Source organism: Hippichthys cyanospilos, chromosome 11 (genome assembly GCF_059441005.1).
Source record: "Hippichthys cyanospilos isolate Australia breed blue-spotted pipefish chromosome 11, RoL_Hcya_1.0, whole genome shotgun sequence".
NCBI lineage: Eukaryota > Metazoa > Chordata > Actinopteri > Syngnathiformes > Syngnathidae > Hippichthys > Hippichthys cyanospilos.
In genome coordinates, this window is record NC_142379.1 from 21,953,518 (window position 1) to 21,975,162 (window position 21,645).

The 21,645-nt window shown below is 40.0% G+C and overlaps 1 protein-coding gene across 1 annotated transcript in view; it reads left to right on the plus strand.

Annotated features, from left to right (window-relative positions):
• The window catches only part of kcnj5 (potassium inwardly rectifying channel subfamily J member 5), a 48,159-nt gene that overhangs the window by 18,901 nt on the left and 7,613 nt on the right, over window positions 1-21,645 (plus strand). Inside the window, exon 3 of the mRNA XM_088427120.1 lies at window positions 8,877-9,750. Coding sequence (XP_088283246.1) covers window positions 8,877-9,750 — 874 coding nt within the window. The remainder of the gene's footprint in view (window positions 1-8,876; window positions 9,751-21,645) is intronic.

The following is a 21,645-nucleotide window of genomic DNA, read 5'->3' on the forward strand; positions in this document are numbered from 1 at the left end:
ATAGAGTTTTAAGAAATTAATATTAAGGTGATCTTTAAATAACTTTTGGACAAAGAATAATAGAAAAATGATGCTCATTGAGTCATTGCAATTAGGGGTTTGATGACAATTTATTCACCTCATGTCATTTGATTGTTGTGGTCAATTTTCCACAGACCTATCCACTGATGTGAATACACACCAGTTGACCACTTTTGAATTGTATTGGTGAAGATATGCATTTTTTTAAAAATATGTTACAGTGCTTTAAACAAAAGGCAAAATAAAATCCCATCAGGCTTCAGCTAACACAGGGATTAATTCAGGTGTCAGAAATGTTGCCACCCAATCTTTGGCCTCTGTCATCAATGCAGTCCCTGTGGGTGACATGGTGAACACATTCATTAGTCCTCTCTATTCTACAATGTTAAGTGGTTGAGGTTATTGAGCTTTTCTGACCACAGTTCACAATCTCTGCTGCCACCCATTTGAATCTTAGAAAAAGCTTCTCTATTCTACAGTGTTAAGTGGATGAGGTTATTGAGCTTTCTTGACCACAGTTCACAATCTCTGCTGCCACCCATTTGAATCTGAGAAAAAGCTTCAATTACACTTAATGATCTGCATAGTCATTTGTTTACAGTCAACACTGATCTAATAGACACTATGGTTTATGTCAAGAAATAAGATAATGCTCTACTGGTGGAAGATGTAGTTTTCCATTAACACAGGTGGGTACACATAATCATGTTTGTGCATCGGTTTCCAAGTTTGGCTTAGTTTCCAATATAAAAAGTGATAAAAATAAAATAAGATTCAGTTATTGCAAAGTGGACAAGAAATACCACAGGAGTACTTTGAAGGTAGCCACACTAACCCGGCGATTCCACTGACTGCATTGCAGCTCTGCTCCGCTGTGTCTCCTCTGCGTTGTGCACCATGTTAATGAATTAGAGCTGTTTTACATGGTGCCTGCCACTGTGCTGCATCGCGGCTGCGTTGCTGCTCCGCAGTCCAGCAACTACTGTATATACAAGACTTGAAAAATCTGGTCCACCACCATCGGACATGGTCAATTCCGCAGTTCATAAAGCACCAAACAGGAAAAAGTGTGGTCTACATCCGAATACAAAGCAAAATAACATGCGGGCAAGATTTTGTTCTCCTTTGCTTATTGATTGAATGAAGCCAAAAGCGACTGCTTCTCCTTGTCTGTGCCTGTTAAACCCAGCCTAGGGGAACTGGGGTGTGACATAAGTGTGTGCTCCCCTCAACGTCTCACCAGAAAAAGCCTGTGATACTCTAAGGTACCATTTGAAACAGCAGTTTTTATTTGCTTCGGAGGGAGAGCAAACAAACAAAATAACAAACAAAAGATCTTCTAAATCCCTAACAAGCTAGCCAAACAAAAGTGGAAACAAATGACAATTGGCTCAACTATATACTAACACAAAAACAGGAGAAAAATGGTTGAACAAAAATGGCGTCTCCCTCCTACTACTGCTCTAGTTACAAATATTTACAATTGGACAAAGACAGCCGAGTCACAACTAATCCACGCTAGTTTCAAAGAAGTAGCGTTTCTGGTAGTGAGTTGACCGGAGAGAGGCAGAGTGCTGTCCGTGGGCTGTTTAAATAGGGCGGCAATCAGGAGAGCCAGCCAATGGGAGGACACCACCTGCACACAATTGACTCACTCCAACAAAAAGGCACACACACACACACACACACACACACACACACACACACACACACACGCACACAAACCAAGGAGAGAACACAGCAGAACAACATATGACCCATGGGTCATAACAGTGCCATTGTCATCAAGACAAAAAAAAAATAAAAAAAGCAAACTCTTACCTCCTTTTAATTGGCACTAACGCATGTACAAATATATATGACTGTTTTGAGTCACCATTCAATCAATTCACTTAAAGTTTCAAACAAACGTTGTATATACTCGTCCATTGTAATTGAAGCATGTGTAACATTTAATATGTATTGTTTTCATTTATTCACATTTGTGTTCTTTTTTTGAAATCAATATAGGTGTTAGGAGTTAGCACGTTTGATTGATGTTCTCACAAGAGGAGGGACAGAGAGATGTAGTCTAAGATGGCGTTGCACTGAAAGACAAAAAAGAGATTTGACCATGTGCTGTTCAATTTCATGCTTTGATAATCGCCGCACAAGCGCAGATTCACTTCCCAAGAAATGTGTGACGTGGCACTGAGCTGCAGGGTGGACTGGAGACATATGCAGTGGGTGCTGGTGTGAGGTGTCCGTGCGGAGGCGCACTGCAAAGAGCATCTTGACAACCAGTTCTATTTATTAGGTTGCTGCACCACCTAGTGGCCAAATGGCTGTTAGCAGGGTTGCATTAAAGACCGTATTAATAATACATGGAGCTTCCCACAAGAAAAGAAAAAAAGTTGTGAATTTCCCAAAGAGCACTAGATCTATATTATGCAGGGAAAATCACCTGCCACTCTAAATAAACTAGAGTATAGTGTCTCAGGGTAGAGAAGCACTGGAGGGCAGTCAAGCGCAAAATCAAGGGCATTTTCCATTCGCGTGCCAGTACTATGGAATGACCTACCTATGGAAGTTCGTGCAGCCACCTCAGTAGAAATCTTTAAATCCCGACTAAAAACACATTTATACTCAAAAGCATTTAGTTAATTTAGCCTGTCTGTAGCCTTCTTCTTTTTTTTTCTTTTTTCCTGCCCCCCTCTTGCGGCTGGGAGAGGGGACTAGCTAGATGGTGAGGGTTGACTTGACCGCCTCCATTGGGTCCTGCGCTGGTCGACCATCACGGGTTAGGAGTTTGGCCGTCTGCGGTCCACCTGGCTGGAATGTGGGATGGTTCCTGCCCAATGGCTTTGCCTGCTGTCAAGACATCACTGCACTATATAGCACAATATGTTTTCTGTAATTTATATTGTTTCTGTGTCTGGTACATGCAGCATCCACTTCAACCTGTGGGCCTGGAAGGGGGCTTCTCCCACCTGTGGTCCCTTCTGGAGGTTTCTGATTTTCCCCAAATTGGGGTTTTTGAGTTTTCCTTCCCCTTCTGGGAGCTTTGACAGGGGATGCTGTTGTGTACCTTATACTGAAAAGATGTCTCTGTACGACCTCTTTTCATTCTGTGAAGCCCTTTGAGACTTCGGTGATTTAGGGCTATATAAATAAAATTTGATTGATTGATTCAAACATGGCTAGTTTGCTAATCAAGAAGTAGCATTAGTAGAAAAAAGACTAATAGGAAGTTCTTTGCTCCTCGAACGTCTCTGCCTCCTGCATGTGTGTTGACAAGAGGAGCGCCGGGGTGCGCTTCATGAGCTGTGGAGTTTTGATCTACTCCTGCCCCAAAGACACATTTGTGTCACTCATCAAGCGCACCCACAGCAAGAGGCACACACACACATGCACACATTTTCCGGGAAGAGAGAGGGAGCAATGAGCAGACCTTCGCCAGACCGTTGAAAATGTCTTACCTAGATTTCTCTTATAAAAAATGGTATTTCAAACGTAAACTCTCCAATGCAATAATCTTTATAATTATGTACAGATTCGACTTTATTTCAACGGAAACGGGGGAACTGTTCTGTTGCAAATTCCTCATTGCCGCTGGGTTGATGTGCATGAGGGTGATTGCATCCATACGTGTGTAAGCAGAGGGAGGTCCTTTGTGTGCTCTGGTTGGAGCGGCCCTGTTACGGGACAGAATGCGTTGTCGAATTGCAGAGTCACGCACGCACACTAACCGCCATGTTTGAGGAGGCGTTTTGGTCACAACGCTAAAAAAATGACGTAAAGAGGGGGCAAAAAAACATCATGTTCCACGTGGATCGGGGTTCCACAGTACCTTGATTAATCCAGGGTATCTGGAGGTTGAAGAAAGCTTGTGGGTTCAAGTCTAAATTCTGTCTTTCTGTGAAGAACTTACATTTTCTCACCGTGCTTGCGTGGGTTTCCTAGCGAAATTCTTGCCGCATTCCAAAAACATGTACAGTGGGCCACCGTGTTACGAACTTAATCCGTTCAGCGGCTATGCTCGTAACTCAAATTGCTCGTATGACGGGCAATCCAAACCTATGTTAATTAGTGAATGCGTGCAACGCGTGCAAAAACCTTAGGTAAAACATCACGACATTATACACATATTAAAAATTAGTAACATAATCTACTGTACAGTTCATTTAAATAATATAAATATACAAAGGAAAAATGACATTTACCTTTGGGGCGACGTCACTTGAGCTGGGTGGAGGCGGAGGGGAGCAGAGACCAACCCGCAGCATTTATTTATTTATTTTCTTAAACTAGAACTTTTCTCAAACGAGAACATATCACTGGCGATTTCCTTCTCTTTAATCCATAATAGAAGAAGCCTCTCTATTTTGTTGTTGACCGAGGTCCATCCCCTGGCAAGGAAAGTCTTGAAGATTGCCGAGCGGTTACAGCCATACTCACTAGCAAGGTTAACTATGCGTGCACCTCCTTCGTATTTTTTTATTATCTCCTGCTTCGTTTCTATTGTCATCATCCTCTTACTTCTTCCTTTACCGCCACTTGCAATTTTAGAAGCCATGTCTAACAGATAAAATTTGCAAAGTCTTCACAACACACCGACCAGCTGTGCCATCAAGCTAGATGAAGGCGTTCGGCCAATAGCATATCAGCATTTCTCTGATTGACGTGACGGCGGCCAATAGCATATCCGCATCTCCGTGACTGAGATCGTGACTGTGAACTTAATCGACCAATAGCATATCGGCATCTCCGTGACTGAGACCGTGACTGAGACCGTGACTGTGACCTTATAAGACCAATAGCATATCGGCGTTTTCGTGACATGCGAGAATAGTTATCTTTGTTGATGCAGCAAAGCGTAAAAATTAGTGCAGACACACTGACCGGCATATTGGATTGTTCGTAAGACGAAAGATTTGTGCGTAAGAGGGGGACAAAAAACGCCGCGGTTCACGTTTGCAAGATGAAAAATTTGTAAAACAGGGAGTTAGTAAACCGGGGGCCCACTGTATTGTAGTTTAACTGATATCTGATGAAATTGTCAGCAGGTCACAAATGTTTGTGTGAATGCTTCAGTAGTTTGCATACATTATTTGTACTTATTAATTACTTTGACAAACATAAATGTATTGGAGCGTGAGAGCGTGTGAGGTGTCCCACAGCTCACATGCGCCAGGAAGAAAACGCAAAACAAGATACTCCTTTGGGAGCGGAACAGCCAACTCCCGTTTATTCAAAAACCCCCTCAAAAAACTGTCCTTCTCTCGTCGCCCTCCCCCTCTGATGTCTTCACTGCGGGACACCTCCTTACATTCCAGCGGTTACAGGTGTCCCCGCTCACAGGAAGAAATGTCCCCATTTCCACACATTAACAAAATCAGATGGGAGAAAAAAACATAACAACAAATCAGAACAACAGAGGGAACAAAAAATGCAAACATGAATACCCCGCCAACATTTACAAAAAGCATAGACAACAAACAAAAACATTTTTCATAACATATATTATTTATGTATATTTTTATTTATTTATTCTTAATCTGTGTATGGTTGTGTGTGTATGAGTGTGAGTGTGTGCGTGAGTAGCGGTGCAAGAAAACAATAGATCCCCACAAAATATAAAACGGTCACCCCCAGACATAATCCTTGAAACGGGCAGGAGGTCGCAAAGGCCTGCCCACCCGAGAAGTAACAAAGTCGTCATGAATCAGGACAGTGGACACACTCGAACCTATACCAAGTACCCTTCCGTTGTTCATGCCATCAACAGAGAGGTCCCTGCCAGTAGGGCTGTCTAATGCAAGACCCCCGTCCAGCTGGGTGTGAGGCATGACAGGAGAGTGAGAGTCTTCCCTTCAAACCCTCCAAGGGAAAAACAACTGGCAAGTTATACCAGCGCAAAAGATCATAGTGCACCGTTTGTAGAGGGGAGACCCCTTCAAAAGGGCTACTTATCTGATAAGTGACCCTGATTTCATCCTCTTTGTCCATGCGTTGCCTTGCCACATAAGGGCCTTTCCATTACAGGGCCAACTTACGACGGCTTTCAGTGGGGTCATTCAGGCAAACAAGATCGCCAACATTGTACAGGTTATGTCTCACTTTAGCGTCATAGAAAGTCTTTTGTTTCTTGCTGGCTACAGTGTAATTGTCTTTAGCTTGGCAGAAGGCAGTTCTCAACCGCCAGAGGAGGGACTCTGCAAAGTCCATCGAGGGTCCGCTCCCAGGCATCTCGTGAACTCCTGAGCCCAGTAGGATACAACAGGTGTCCAGGCCTCCCTGCCATGATTAAGGAAATAGGGTGTGAACCCGGTGCTGGAGTGTACACTGTTATTGTATGCAAAGGCAACTTGCGAAAGAAAGTCCCACTCCCCCTCACATTACAAGTGCATTTTTGCCAACTGATCGATAAGCGTTTGGTTGAACCTCTTCAACATACCAACTGATTTCGGATTGTATGGAGTGGTGTAAGTCTTTAACGCCCAATCGCCGGCATAAATGCCTCACCACATCTGACTCAAATTATCTTCCCAGATCTGTGTGAAGAGTCTCCATTACCCCATGTTCCAAAACATAATTCTGGAACAGACATTCCGCAACAGTAGTAGCCTTTTGATCACAAATAGCATACATATTGACAAGCTTAGTGAAATAAGTCTTCCACCAGAACCTACCAGTTGCCCATGGACGTGAGTGGCAACTCCAGTATGTCTGTGGCGACTTGTTGGAAAGGTGTCTCGCTTATAACTAAAATATTCATTAAGAGAATACATTACTTGTGAATACTGATCCAATCATCATGAATCAAAAACATCTTAAAGTGACGTGTGGCCACAAATGCGCACTTGACTCACAAAAGCCAAAGAGTATTTGATAAACCATGAAGAAAAATCACTGGAAACTCTTAATTCAAAGGTTTTTTTGTGCATTGACAGATTTCGGTGCATTTTTGCAACCTGTTCTTACTGTGCTATTAAGTTTTGTTATATAACAAAGGTAGCTGTCAAGATGATAATGGTTTGGAATTAGAAGAATAAATTGTTAATGTTCTGCATGCCATGTTTTATTTTGTTTTCATCTTGTGCACACCCTAGAAATTCCATGTAAGATTAAATACTGTACTGATATGTAAAACCAAATTACAACTTTGGTAAGATTCAGTACATCCCTGGGTTGACAGGTATACAGTAAGCAGCTTGTTTGTTAGTGTAGCGTGTCGTGTGTGGGCTGTTCCAAACAGTTTTTGTTAGACAGGAAGAAAGTGCAGCACTTGTACTTCTTTGACTGTAAGCGCAACATTCACATGCTCTTTTCATATTTGTCAAATCATGGATGACTGAGAATTAGCTGGGGATATGACCGGATCTTGCACCACATTTCAGTGTGCTTCAAGCCATGTCACATCTTGAATGAAAACAGTTAGGTACAGAAATACAGAGTGAAGCACTTGACGATACGCATCAGTGATTTCTGCCTCGCATGCATATCTGCTTTCCGATTATGTATATACAGTAATCCCTCGCTGTATAGCGGTTCATCTTTGCTTCATGGATTTTTTACAGTGTGGATATTTTTTACAGTGCATTGTGCTCTGAATCCTTATTGGCTCAGGGGCTGTTACTGTTGTCTCAAAATAAAATATTGACGCTGTACTGTATTGGGTTTTCACTTGTCAATTTATTACAAAAGGCAAGAGGATCCAAAAGCTTGTTTTTGTCTTTCCTGTGTCGCCTGTGTGCGCTCAGCTCAGCACTCACGTTACAAACGTGCTAGTAAGCACATTGATTGACAGCTTGGTCTCTGTGAGCCAATCACTTGACTCGTAGGCATGCCTAGGGGAAACGCACACGTCTGTGTGCCTACCGAGAGCAACGGAGAAATGCACAGCTTTGGAAATCTGACTTTTACCTAGATTTCTTTTGTAATAAATTGAAATTTCAAGTGTATTGTTATGATATAAGAGGCTTCACTTTAATTCGATATCCGGGCATATCCGTTTATAAAAATGTTTTTGCTCAGAAAAAGAAAGAGCTCAAACAACTACTCATAACAATGTTCAGGAAGATGAGGCATACCTGGGACTGTGAAATACACGTGACAATGTTTCCAACGTTATATTACGATATTAAAATGATTGTTTTACACAACTTTGGGGCTTTAAAACAGGTTTTAATTATTGGTTGTATTCTATAGTTTAGTATTGCATTGTAAAATAATAATAAAAAATAAAAGCTGGCTACTTCACGGATTTCACCTTGCGCGTGTTATTTTTGGAACGTAACCCCCACAATAAACGAGGGATTACTGCACTGTATATATTACTGTCATCAGCCGCATGCTGTCAAATACTAGCAGCAAGCTCTGGACCAACAGAAATAAATGATTGAACCTACAGTATCTCTTCCATGTTATAATTTTTATCAGTATTGTCATTGAAATGATCAGGTCATGATGATTTTGACGATCCTGATTTGTTTAAGCCATTACAATCATCTTGGGGTTCCTTTAATATTGCTGTATTATTGTTTTGCTCTAGTATTGCCTACAAAACAACCCTTTAACATATCTTACAATAAGTTTTGGTTTATTCTCGTAAATGTTGTCTTTATTCATCTTATATGATTTAAACTTTTATAAACAATTCATAAAGATTTTTTTTTTACAAGCACTCCTTTTTCTTGCCAAGTTCTTAAACACTAATAAGTTTTATTCTTTGTATACTGCTCTTTTAAGAGGAGCATTTTTTTTATACAAATCTATGTCAGAATTTGCTAAAAGTTTACATGAATAAATCTTTGAAGAATATGTTAACTCCAGATTTTGCTGACTTTGCCTTTCAATCTGCCCTCTCCATTTAGGTCAAGAAGCTTCCAAAACACTTACGGGAGGCACAGATATCAACTGAGCGAACACACTTGATATGTGATCCAGGCAAGAAGCCACGTCAGCGATACGTGCAAAAGGATGGCAAATGCAACGTTCATCATGGAAACGTGCAAGAGACCTACCGTTACCTCAGTGACCTGTTCACAACACTAGTGGACCTCCGCTGGCGGCTTAGTCTCTTTATTTTCACACTAGTCTATGTCGTCAACTGGCTTTTCTTTGGTTTTCTGTGGTGGCTGATTGCACTCATTCGTGGGGATCTGTTGCATGCAGAGGAAGAGGGCTGGACCCCTTGCGTGGAGAACCTCAACAGTTTTGTCTCTGCGTTCCTCTTCTCCATTGAAACGGAGACCACAATTGGGTACGGCTATCGCGTTATCACAGAAAAATGCCCAGAAGGCATCATACTGCTTTTGGTGCAAGCCATACTGGGTTCCATTGTGAATGCCATGATGGTCGGCTGCATGTTTGTCAAGATCTCACAGCCGAAAAACCGTGCAGAGACCCTCATGTTCTCGCACAACGCTGTCATATCAGTGCGGGACAACAAGATGTGCCTCATGTTTCGGGTGGGGGACCTGAGAAATTCTCACATTGTGGAGGCCTCAATTCGAGCAAAGCTTATCCGCTCACAGCAGACCAAGGAGGGGGAGTTCATCCCACTCAACCAAACTGACATAAACATCGGCTTTGACACAGGAGACGATCGCCTGTTCCTCGTATCACCACTCATCATCTCACACGAGATCAATGAAAAGAGCCCTTTCTGGGAGATGACCATGGCACAAATGGAGAAGGAAGAATTTGAGATTGTGGTTATCCTCGAGGGCATGGTGGAGGCTACAGGTATGAAATAGCAGAGATTTACCAGTGAGAGATTTTCAGTTTGCAGAAAATAGTTGAGATGTGATTAATTTCTCCAATAATGATCCCAAACTGAATTTGTGAAAAAATAATATTGTATTGGACGCATCTAGAGAGAAAACATTTAGGGCTGCACAAATAAAGAGGAAACCTTCTCCCTCTCTCTTTCTCTCCCTCTCTCTCTCTCTCTCTCTCTCTCTCTCTCTCTCTTTTTCATTTTACTAAATACACCCCACGAAAAGTGAAATCCCTAAAGTAGGTGAGAGGAATTTTCATGCATGTGAATATGTATGTTTGAGACAAAGATTTCTGCAGCGCATACATTTACTCAAATATTTAATTATTAAACCTTGACTAGAAACTGTAGTGCTATTACTTCCCGTTTCCATCCCTTCGCTGCAGTCAGGGAAGATGGCGGGCCAGAGTAACAAACAATGAACTCAAATGGAGCATGTAGCTGACCAAAGGTGATAAAAAGCCGAATTTAAATTTTAAATTCCAATTTATTATTAAAGCACTCTTGGTAACAGATTTCCAACATTGTTGGGGCTGTCAACCCCCCGCAAAGTCTGAAACCCGCGAAGTAGCAGACAAATAGCAGACCAGCATTGTAGTCACGCATTTCATTGAAGCAGTTAGACGGCAATAGTAAATAATTGCAATTACCTAAAAACGCCAGCAGGTGGAGGAAAAACAACACAATAAGTGTCAAGCCCCTAGGGTCATGACAGTTGTTTTTGGTCTCATAACCAAAAAAATGTCTCAAAGAAGGGATGAAAAAACTCAGTTAATCCACTTCGCAACATAAAAATGTGGTAAATCAGGAACACGTGGATCCACTATATATATTGTGGTGAGGCAAAGAAATCACATGTTGCTGTGCTAGTGGCCATCTTTACTCTTCGGAGGGACAGCTGGGTGACGCTGGCTTGAGGCCTACTGCTGAGGCCGTACGGACATCGGTAGTAGATGAGGCCACTCGGCTGGAAGATCCCGGTCGACGGCTCGGGACTCCGAAACTGGACTGCACCAGCCGTTCTCACCAGCGCCTGTACCAGCCTGTTGCTGGCTGGCTTGATCCCTGGTGCGCCGAGGGACTGGGCGAGAGGACCCTTGGCGGGGTGCTGGCTGATTGTTGCATTATCTGACGTGTAGTAGGCTGTGTCGAGGGATGCCACGACCATGTGGGACGTCTGCGGTGATTCCTCTTAGGTGGAACAGCGCCTCAATAAGCTACATCCACGTGGCTGGATTGATCTGCCAGAACTCAGGCACTTTCGCCGATGTCACAACGGCTGCCGATTACGAGTGTTGGGGGGATGTTGCCGAGGAAGACACCACTTCGACAGCTTGCTGAAACATTCTGACGTCCGTGGTCACCCATGTGGCGAGACGACCTCTCCAATAGCCTGATGAAACATTCTAACGTCTGGGGTAACTAATGTGGTAAGATGACCCAACCGGGGTCACCCATTCTTACGTCTAGGGTCACCAATGTGGCAAGGCGAAGAAACCACATGTTGCTGTGCTAATGGAGATCTTTATTCTTCGCATGTCATCACAAAACTGATAAAACAAAGTCCAAAAACAGCAAAGATAAAGCCAACAGGATCAAAGCATCAAAGGTTCATAGCAACATGCCCACAGGCCCTAGTGGACTTGGTCCTAGTGCCCGCCACTCTCTCTCTCTCTCTCTCTCTCTCTCTCTCTCTCTCTCTCTCTCTCTCTCACTATATATATATATATATATATATATATATATATATATATATATATATATATATATATATATATATATATATATATATATATATAAAACAACAAACAAACAAAAAATGGCATTGGTTAACAGTACATATCAAACAGCAACATAGCTAATGTATTAATGTAATAACATTTACTTTTGATTGAGAACAGTGTTGTTGAGCACTCATTTAAGCCAGTGTATTAAAGTCTAAAGGTAATCCTGTTGTAACAAATTCTCAGAACAGATCTGAGGTTTTTATCACTCATTACACCCATAACACTCAAAGCCTATCTGTGTCATTCAGGTCTGGAAAATTGTCAGTATTTTGAAGTAGCTCCAAAAATTAAATAATCTCCAGTTTGACCTCCCAGACAAGATCATATACTTTTCCTAAACTTAACCAGCACACATTAGAATGGTACAGTAACTTCGCGTGATCAGCATTAGTTTCTTTGAGAAAGAAAATAAATTGGTGATGGTGAATTACCCTCCCTCAATTAAAGTTAACAGGTTTTGCAACGTGGTCAACCTGCAACACAATTTAACACAGTACTTCCTCATGAATTATGCAGTGGTGTAACCACTTGTTACCTCTTGAGCATAGGTCTCAAACTCCAGTCCTCGAGTGCCGCAATCCTGCGTGTTTTCAATGCCTCTGTCTTAAACACACCTGATTCAAATTACTTGCTCAACAGCTAGGTCTGCAGGAGTTTGCAAATTATCCGAAACATTTGAATCAGGTGAGTTTAAGAGAGCAGCATCAAAAACATGCAGATTTTCATCCCACAAAAACTGGAGTTTGAGACCCAGGCTCTTGAGCATCCCAACTTTTTTCCTGTTAGATTTAGTGATCCATATGTGATAACGTTGACAAGCATACTCCAAGGTAACTTGTGCATCTGTATGACCTTTTTATACACTGTTAAAAAAGTCCACTCCTCGTGTTTTTTCTCTCAGGGATTCCATATCCAAAAAGGCCTTCATTATCTTGAAATGAGTGTCCTTTATGGCAGTCATTGCTTTCGTCCAGCGCCAAAGAATATAATGAAATTGATGCCGCTTTATTGGGCAAGTCACTGACCTGCATGATGAGTTGTTTTTTTTTTTTTTTTTCAAATTCATTCTTGCTCTCAGGAAATAAAATACCGTATTTTCCACACTATGAGGCGCACCGGATTATAAAGTGAACGCTCAATTAATGACATATTTTAAAACTTTTTCAATCACAATATAGTAATACGCAAAGTAATGACAATAATAACTCAAATAATAACTCTCAATAGCATAATAACTCAATGTCAATATGACCAACCTTGTTCAACTGTAAAGACATAAAAGAAACAGATAAAGCTTACTTTATCAGTTCATTCCCCATCTACGGATCCCAATCACAATATTGATCCATATATAAGGCGCACCTGATTATAAGGCGCACCATAAGCTTTTTAACAAAATTAAGGCTTTTAGGTGTGCCTTATAGTGCAGAAAATTCGGTACTTGAGGTCTCTACCTTGCACTTTTTAACAAAACTCCTCTTCGGGACCCTGCAATCCTGCTCTAGTGGGATAAAAATAAATTGGAATGAAATTTTGAGTAGCTCTGAAAGATGACCCCCTTTGATAGAGCTGCTGGTTTATTGCTTATTTATCCTATAATTCAATATTTAGAGTTAAATGTCACCAAGTACCATTTTACAGGTGCAGTCACTCTTACCAACATTTCCACTGTTGCTACTTGAATATTGGCTTTGATATGTATATTTCAAAATGAGTGAAGTTTAACTACCCACACTGCTGGTCTTTGTTTGGGGTAAATACCAAGTCATTGCAAGGAGCTTCAGGCTGGCTACCAAGATATGGTACGACGTATTTCTGACAACATCCAAAAATACTACTATTTACAGATACAAGCTCATAATTTCTGCTAGCTCACTGAAATACAGTAAAAAAATACATTAAGATAGACTAGACACCAATTTGTTAACTCTTATCAACATTGTAATGTAATTACAATGGCCCATAGATGTTAGTTGTATATGAGCGTTCTGTTTGTTTTCAGCTGAAGCAGGTATTAGGATTTGCTTAAAGGGAAAATATGTAATTTTTAGACAGTTATTTATTAAAAAAAAAAAACACTATAAATTTCAAAAAGGCACAAATAAACATATTATATATACAGCGATCCCAAATTTTTCGCAGTTAATGGGGACTGGAATCCCAGTAGAAGTAGTAGTAGAAGTAAAACCCACTAAGTAGCGCACCCAATTTTCACTTATAAAATATATATATATATATATATATATATATATATATATATATATATATATATATATATATATATATATATATATATATATATATATATATATATATATATATAATATTTAATATTATATTATTTAAGACAAATATTACTGCAGTACACATATTTATTTAAATTTTAAATGATTAAACTTTTTACAGTGTGCAATAAGTGAAGTTACCCCTTTACTTTGAAGTCTCGCGCAGCTGCAGTCATACTAGCAGCGGCCCGAATGTTAATTAAAGCCGAATCTGTACATGATCTAACATGATAACACTGAAAGGTTTACACTTGAAATACTACTTTATTATAAAAGCAACCTAGGTAAGTGATTTCCAACTTAGTTCAAAACTAGCAAACTTACATAGATATAGGTAAAATTGTTGGTATTGGTTTTGAAATTTCTTTCCGAGGTGGATTGAATGAGCTAAATGTTTTGAATTTTCTAGGGGAATGAAATAAATCAGTTTTGATCTCTCTTTGGAAATAAATGAGATTGGGGGGGAGATTGTTTTTTATGAAACAAAAACATGATGACCCAAGTGGCATGAATTTTCTGATTAGGGTGAAATATGAATTATGTTATTGCGCTCTAAAATGTGAAAGGCAAGACAAAATATGTCAGAATTAAAATAAATAATAATAATCAATAATAAAACAATAGAAATAAATTCAGCTTTCGGGCAATAATAAATAAGCTTATCCTTCCTCCTACTCCTTTTCGAACATGATAAGCCAATGTTGTTTCAACTGTTTTCATTTTTCATTTGTTCGTTTGTTGTTTGTTTTTTGTTTTGTTTTGTATAAGCGCGTGTTTGAAATAAAGCATTCATTCATTCATTCATAATAATAATGATAATAAAGAATAAAAAACATGTCTTCACACAACAATATTCAAAAACATAATGACACAAATAGTACAATTGATTTACAGTAATATGACAACTCATAAACGTACTATCCTGAGGGACCATCGTATATTGAAAACAAGGTTTGTTGTCGGCAACATGGACACACACACAGCAGGGCCTCTGACAGAGAAACTATACTAAACTGAAGCAGCATCTTCAAAATGTTTGCTCAGCTGACTGAAGTTTCCAAAACAATAACCAAAATATATCTAGAACAAACATAGACACTCTGATGTTATGAGTGGAGTTTTCAGCTATCTGTAGTCAGCTATTAACTCTGTATACATCACATGTGAGTGTATTTCAATATCTTTAAAATATTGAAAGTGGGAGGAAAATATCGGCAAATTTGGTAGGCACTTAATATTTTTAACAAGTCGGAACTAACAGGTTTTACTTTCTCTTCACTCAGAGATCAACTTTTGATTTAGTATCAGATTGTTTTGGTTTTGTTTCTGTGGGATATCACTGCCAGAATCCGATATTTGCCTGTAAGATTCATCTTCTAACATGTTTAGAAAAAGGAATGGAGTTGCAATTACAGTTTAAAAATTACATTAAAAATACTTTGTTTTTTAGTGCTGCGATCCTTAAAATAGTGTCTGGAGTTGTTGATTTACTCACCTGTGTGCGTGTGTGCGTGCGTGTGTGCGTGCGTGCGTGTGTGTGTGTGTGTGTGTGTGTGTGTGTGTGTGTGTGTGTGTGTGTGTGTGTGCGTGCGTGTGTGCGTGCGTGTGTGGGTGTGTGTGTGTGTGTGTGTGTGTGTGTGTGCGTGTGTGTGCGTGCGTGTGTGTGTGTTTAGGCAGGTATTTTTCAGACCATTAGGTTCACTAGATGATAATATGCAGGTCTCAAAAAATCCATGTTTTTGCAAATTTCAATATTACAACTATATAGCTATAATATGTATCCATTACTGCATATCTGATGAAATAAACAAGTACAGTAAGTGAATAAAACTTGATTCAACCTCAATTTTAGCATTGGCAATCTCAATATTGCTTGTTAAGTACCATTTTCAGACCATAAGATCAAAGTAAATGCAAACAAATTTGAATTAAAGATAACAAACTGAAAAACCAACATCCATATATTTGCAACCGATTTTAAGATGTACTATCATTCAAGAAAAATAGAGGATTTTAAGTGGGGATGATATAGTGGTGACACACAGGCAAAGCTCTGGGCCAAAGTAAATCCTAGCTGAGGCTTTGTAGTGGGCAAGTCCAACCAAACCTAAATAGATGGACACAATACTATAAATCTGGGTACACACAGACAATCTGGCTTTTTCGTTCCTGATTTTGCCACTTCTGGCAGTGTCCGACAATCTTGTGCTTTAGAACAGAGGTAGGAGACCCGAGTCATCAAGAGCCACTATCCTGCATGTTTTTTAGATGTCTCTCTCTCCCACAACACACCTGATTCAAATAAACAGCTCATCAGCAAGCTCTGCAGAAGCCTGATGATGATTATGATTGTTTGAATCAGTTGGGAGACATCTACTACATACAGGATAGCGGCTCTCAAATGCCAGAGTTGCTTTTCCATGTCTTAGAAGATTGTCTTGTAAGATAATAATAATAATAATAATAATGATAAAAACATAATAAAAAAATATAATAATAATAAGAAGAAGAAGAAGAGGAAGAATGCACTTTTCTGACTGTTTATGTAGCACTTTTCTGGATTGAATAATTGCGAATCAATCAAGCTCTCTGATTGACAAACAAAAAAACAATATAATAATAATAATAATAATAATAATAATAATAATAATAATATAGTTGCCTTTTAATTTAATTTGAAACATACACACCACATTGGCATGGTCCAGTCCACAAAACAAAGTACATGAACATCCTATCCCATTTTTTATCAATCTAATTTCTTTACAGTGTATTCTCCCGCATTTAGAGGCTGAAGGCTATCCTAGCTGTCTTCTGGCAGTAGGTGGCCAACCCAATGTTTGTTGGGAGAAATGTTGGTCCCTAGGCAGTAGAATGTATTTCAGAACAAGTATTTCCTTGGCATTGCTCCTACGTGCAGTCCTCTTTGGAAAAACTTTGCAAACCCAGAAGAGCTTGGCTGTCTTTGTGTTTGTGGAATCACAAGAAGCTAAGGGAAAAAAAAAACCCAAAAAAACTGCAAGGGTATCTGGGCCAGAGAATTATGGAATCAGAACTTTTTTTTTCAAGGTTTGTGGAACCACAAGTGCACGCTCTCTCAGAGGACAAGATGTTTTACTTTGTGGTGGATATAGTCTTTATGTGTGGAGCTGTGGTGTGATTATCTAAGGACATTGCTATTTCTTTGTGTGGTCTTAAAGGATTTAAAAAAAAAAAAACTAAGAATTAAAAAAAAATTGTGTGTTGCAGGTCTAAGCTAACTTGCATTTATAACATGTAGGCTTGGAACCAAATTTTAAGATTCTCACGGTGATAGTATGTGTGGAGGGTTGTATAGGCAATGACGATAACCCCTGAATATACTGTAGTTTGGGTTAGCAAAGCGAGGGATGATTTCACGCCTGCCTCAAGTATCCAGCATTGTGATGAGGAAGTATGATTTCTACATGTGCTCTGGGAGGTAAAATAAATATAAAAATCAAATGTGAAATAGAGCAGAAATGTTCAGATGCATGCAAAGCCATGCCTGATCACACCAGGGAACGTTGTGTTTTGTTCATGTTTGTCCAGGAGCATAACCCCTTCTAATCAGTCAATCTGTCTCATTTGCTGAAGCAAACCCTGTTCAAGAACATACATTACACCGTTTAACATGTGTCATAGTTAGTAATATGTGTTATACTGTATATCACAAATAATTCATCAGTATGCGTTCAATACTGGCCCTTGAAAGAGCATAAGCAAATCAATACTTTCTACAGCTGAAACAGATAGAATGCTAATTAGAGCAAACAATTAACATCTAGCTATGGGACATTTTAATCACAACATTAACGTTTTTAAGAATGTAGCCACAACCGGGTACAAGCCAGCGCCTTTTTGTGATGGGTGCCAAGCCCGAATAAATGCAGAGGGTTGTTTCAGGAAGGCCATCGGATGTAAAACTTTTGGCAAATAAGCAAATCAAAACTATGAAAGTAATGTATTAGCTGAAGAAAAAAGCTGAAAATAGAAGATTAAGATGTTGGTAACAATTAGTCGGTGTCAAATTCAGTTCATTTCATAGTGTATACTAACTAATGCCAAAATTCAAAATTGGTGTGTTTTTTATGTTTGTTTATTTTTGGCAACACATCCATCCATGTTCTTAGACTCTTACCCTCACGAGGCTCACAGCCATGGTGGAGTCGTCTCTGAGCAGTATGCGGGGTACACCCAGAACTGGTTCCCAGCCAATTACAGCAATTTCTTTGTTTTTCTTCTATATTTTCTACAACTTTAAGCCATCCCTTTAGCACAATAAAGCATTTCAATGGTGGTATCGGATGTTTTCCGACACTAATAAAAGATGACCATAGCATCCTCTGTTATGGCATGACGTGGCAGATAATAAAATGGACAGATGGATGGATGAGGACGGATGCCAAGATAGCTTGTCAGCCCAAAGAGGAACCCTCTTAACCAATGGCGAATGGCAGGGCAGCTATTTTGTGTTGAGAAAAAACATGAACATGCCTTGATGATAGAAAATGCCGGCAATTCGGAAGCATTTCAGCAAAGAGACTCCAATGAGTACAACAAAAATATGTAATGTTTTAAAGTAATGTAAGAGTGCAGGAACATGCATTCATTTCAGAGGAGGGATCAGTGGGACAAGAACAGGGAAGCGGCAAGAAAAATGTCAAAAAAATGTTTTCATGGCTGATGCAAACTATAAGGACAAGGGCTGAAACCAACTCTTATTTATGAAGGTGTACACATCAGAAAAAAATATTTCAAACAAATAGGAACAACAATTGTTTAAGCTCTGTCACAGTAAGACATGTCAGAAAAGGGTTGACTAAGGCCTTCGAGGACTTCAAAATAAACCCTTACTTTAACTAATAAAAAATGAACATGAATGCCTTGACGCACTTTTATTTTAATGTTTTACTCAGAAGCATGTTAAAGTGTAACAATGTGACTAGTGTATTATGATATGCACAACAAAAAGGGGATCTGTATTCACGTTCAAGTGCCAATTCAGGACACGAACAAATTACTTGCTTAAGCTAACATTGAATCCAAGCAAGCATTATCTGGGTCTCATGTGGGGCACGTGGGTTTTCTGAGTACCGAGTGGACATGAGCTGAAGGTGGGCAATGCTCCAGGTTTACAAGCCAATTTGGGCTTTATGAACATTGGCTGGGTAATTGTTGTGGGCGTAATAAAGGTTATTAATAGGCTGAGTGAGCATGGGTTAAAAGTAGTCATCCATGGCTGGTTCTCATACGGGCTGAATATGGGCATTTCTTTGCCTGTGGGACTGGCCAAGCAGTGTGTGGCTTCGGCAGTTGCCGAGGCAAAAACCTGGGTATGGTAAGAGTTCGTTAAGGCTATGGAAAATGACTTCGGGATGGCTTCGAGGAAATTCTGGTCCACCATTCGAGGTGGTTTGGATGTTGTAGGGCTGTCCTGGCTGACACACCTCTGCAACATCACGGGGACATCGGGTACAGCACCCCTGGATTGGCATACTGGGGTGGCGGTCCCCCGGAGGGTGTGTTCCAATTACTGAGGGCTCACACTCCTCAGCCTGCCTGGTGAAGTCTATTCAGGGGTGCTGGAGAAGAGGGTCCGTCAGTAAGTCGAACCTCGGATTCAGGAGGAGCAGTGTGGTTTTCGTCCCGGCCGTGGAAAAGTAGACCAGCTCTACACCCTGGGCAGGATTCTCGAGGGTGCATGAGAGATCGCCAATCCAGTCTACATGTTTTTTGTGGACTTGGAGAAGGCATTCGACCATGTCCCTTGGGGAGTTCTGTGGGAGGTGCTCCGGGAGTACGGGGCACAGAGCGCCCTGATACGGGCTTGTTCAGTTCCTTGTACCAGCGATGTCAGAGTTTGGTCCGCACTGCCAGCACTAAGTCAAATCCATTTCCAGTGGGGGTGTGACTCCGCCAAGGCTGCCCTTTATCACCGATTTTGTTCATTACTTTTAGGGACAGAATTTTTAGGCCTAGCCGAATTGTGAGGCGGTCCGGTTTGGGAGTCTTAGAATTGCATCTCTGCTATTTGCACCGGACCGTTGGAAATCTTCTACCTAGATTTGTCACATAATTAAATGGTATTTCAACTGTAAACTCTCCAGTGTTATCATGTTTGATCATGTACAGATCTGACTTAAAATCAACATCCAGGCCGCTGCTAATATGTATGACCGCAACTGTGTAAGACTTCAAAGGAAAGGGGAACCGTTCACTTACTGTACAGTGTATAAGGTTTAATCATGTAAGACTTATGTAAATATGTGTACTGCAGTAGGTCCACGTCCGAGGAGGGACCGCGGCAAGTGCATACACAGGTACCTCGTCTGTCTGGCATGCAAGAAACCCTCGCAGCGTGTCGACGCAATGCAGTATTTTTTTTTATCACGTATGAGGTAAATCTCAAGGGGAAACACAAGTGCAAAATTCAAAGGAGTGAATGAATGCAGAATAAACATGTAGCATGAAAACATATGTTAACTAACACTTAATAGAAAATATATTATGGGGACTTGATTTGCAGGCAGTGTTGATAATTAGTGGAAATGTCATATGAAAAAAAACAAATATTAACATAAGCGTTGACCCATTAGGCAAAAAGGCACAATAATCAGGAAGTGGCTCATCAAAATGGAACAGCCTTAATTATGGTATTAAGTTCTCTTTTATGTTTGGATGTTTCTGGATTAGTGTAGTTCAGTAATTGTTGTTACTGGTTTCACCCCAATGACTTTATTGACCTGTAATTATTAGACTGGGATGCAGTGGAACTGGTCATGTGATTTCAGAAATATTTTACTCTTAGGGAAAAAGGATCAATCCCTTCCAGGGTCAAATAAAACCTCATAAATCCTCATAAAACTTGTATTATTAATATAGCAAATGTTTTAACTGTTTGACATGTGACCACTGTAATATTGAACATACTTTGAGGATAAGCTCACTTGATGGTGTAAATTTCACTTACTTTTTTTGCCGAGCCATCAAGGAAGGTATTGTTTCTTTTTTTGTGTGTGTCCAAATGTTCTCTTTATGAATCTGTGTCTTCAGTTTTACCAGAGTGAAGCAATTTTCCTGATAACAGCTCTCCCATATGGATGATGTGGTTCAACTGTGCAATTGGTGAATGCCTTGACACTGACCGTGACCCCCCCCCCCCCCCCCCCCCCACAGCCACGGCCGTGTATTTAAAATATTGAAACTATAAAGATTATAATTTGTTTCGTTCATTAGTAAAATAATTAGGGGGGATGGTCTCGCTCTGGTGTCAAATGGATACAACCTTCTACTTTGCGTACCGTGTGGTTTCCATTATCCCATCATGAAGGTGCTATAAAACTATTTTTAAGATGAGCTATGAATGTCATTTTTTTTTTTGTAAAAATATTTTGACACTAATTAAGAGTTGTCCCACTGGTGTGATATTGGAGACCATGCACCTTTGTTTTGTACAACCGCAACTAAAAGCTCTACCCAGGTTGTCATGGCTTACTTTTAGAAAATTGAAATGGTAATGATTATACGTTGTTTAATTAATTGATTCATACAATAAATCGTTGGAACTGTCCCACTTTGTCAAATGGAGACAACCCTACCCCCACCACCCTACCCCTAATGCTGTTAGAATACATTTAAGAGGATAATTATTATAATTAATTCACATAATTTGTATAAAATGCAGAGAGATTATCCCATGCCATTGTCAGATTCATGGAGGAAATAGAATGACATCCAGTACACACACTGCAAATTGCATACGTCTTCG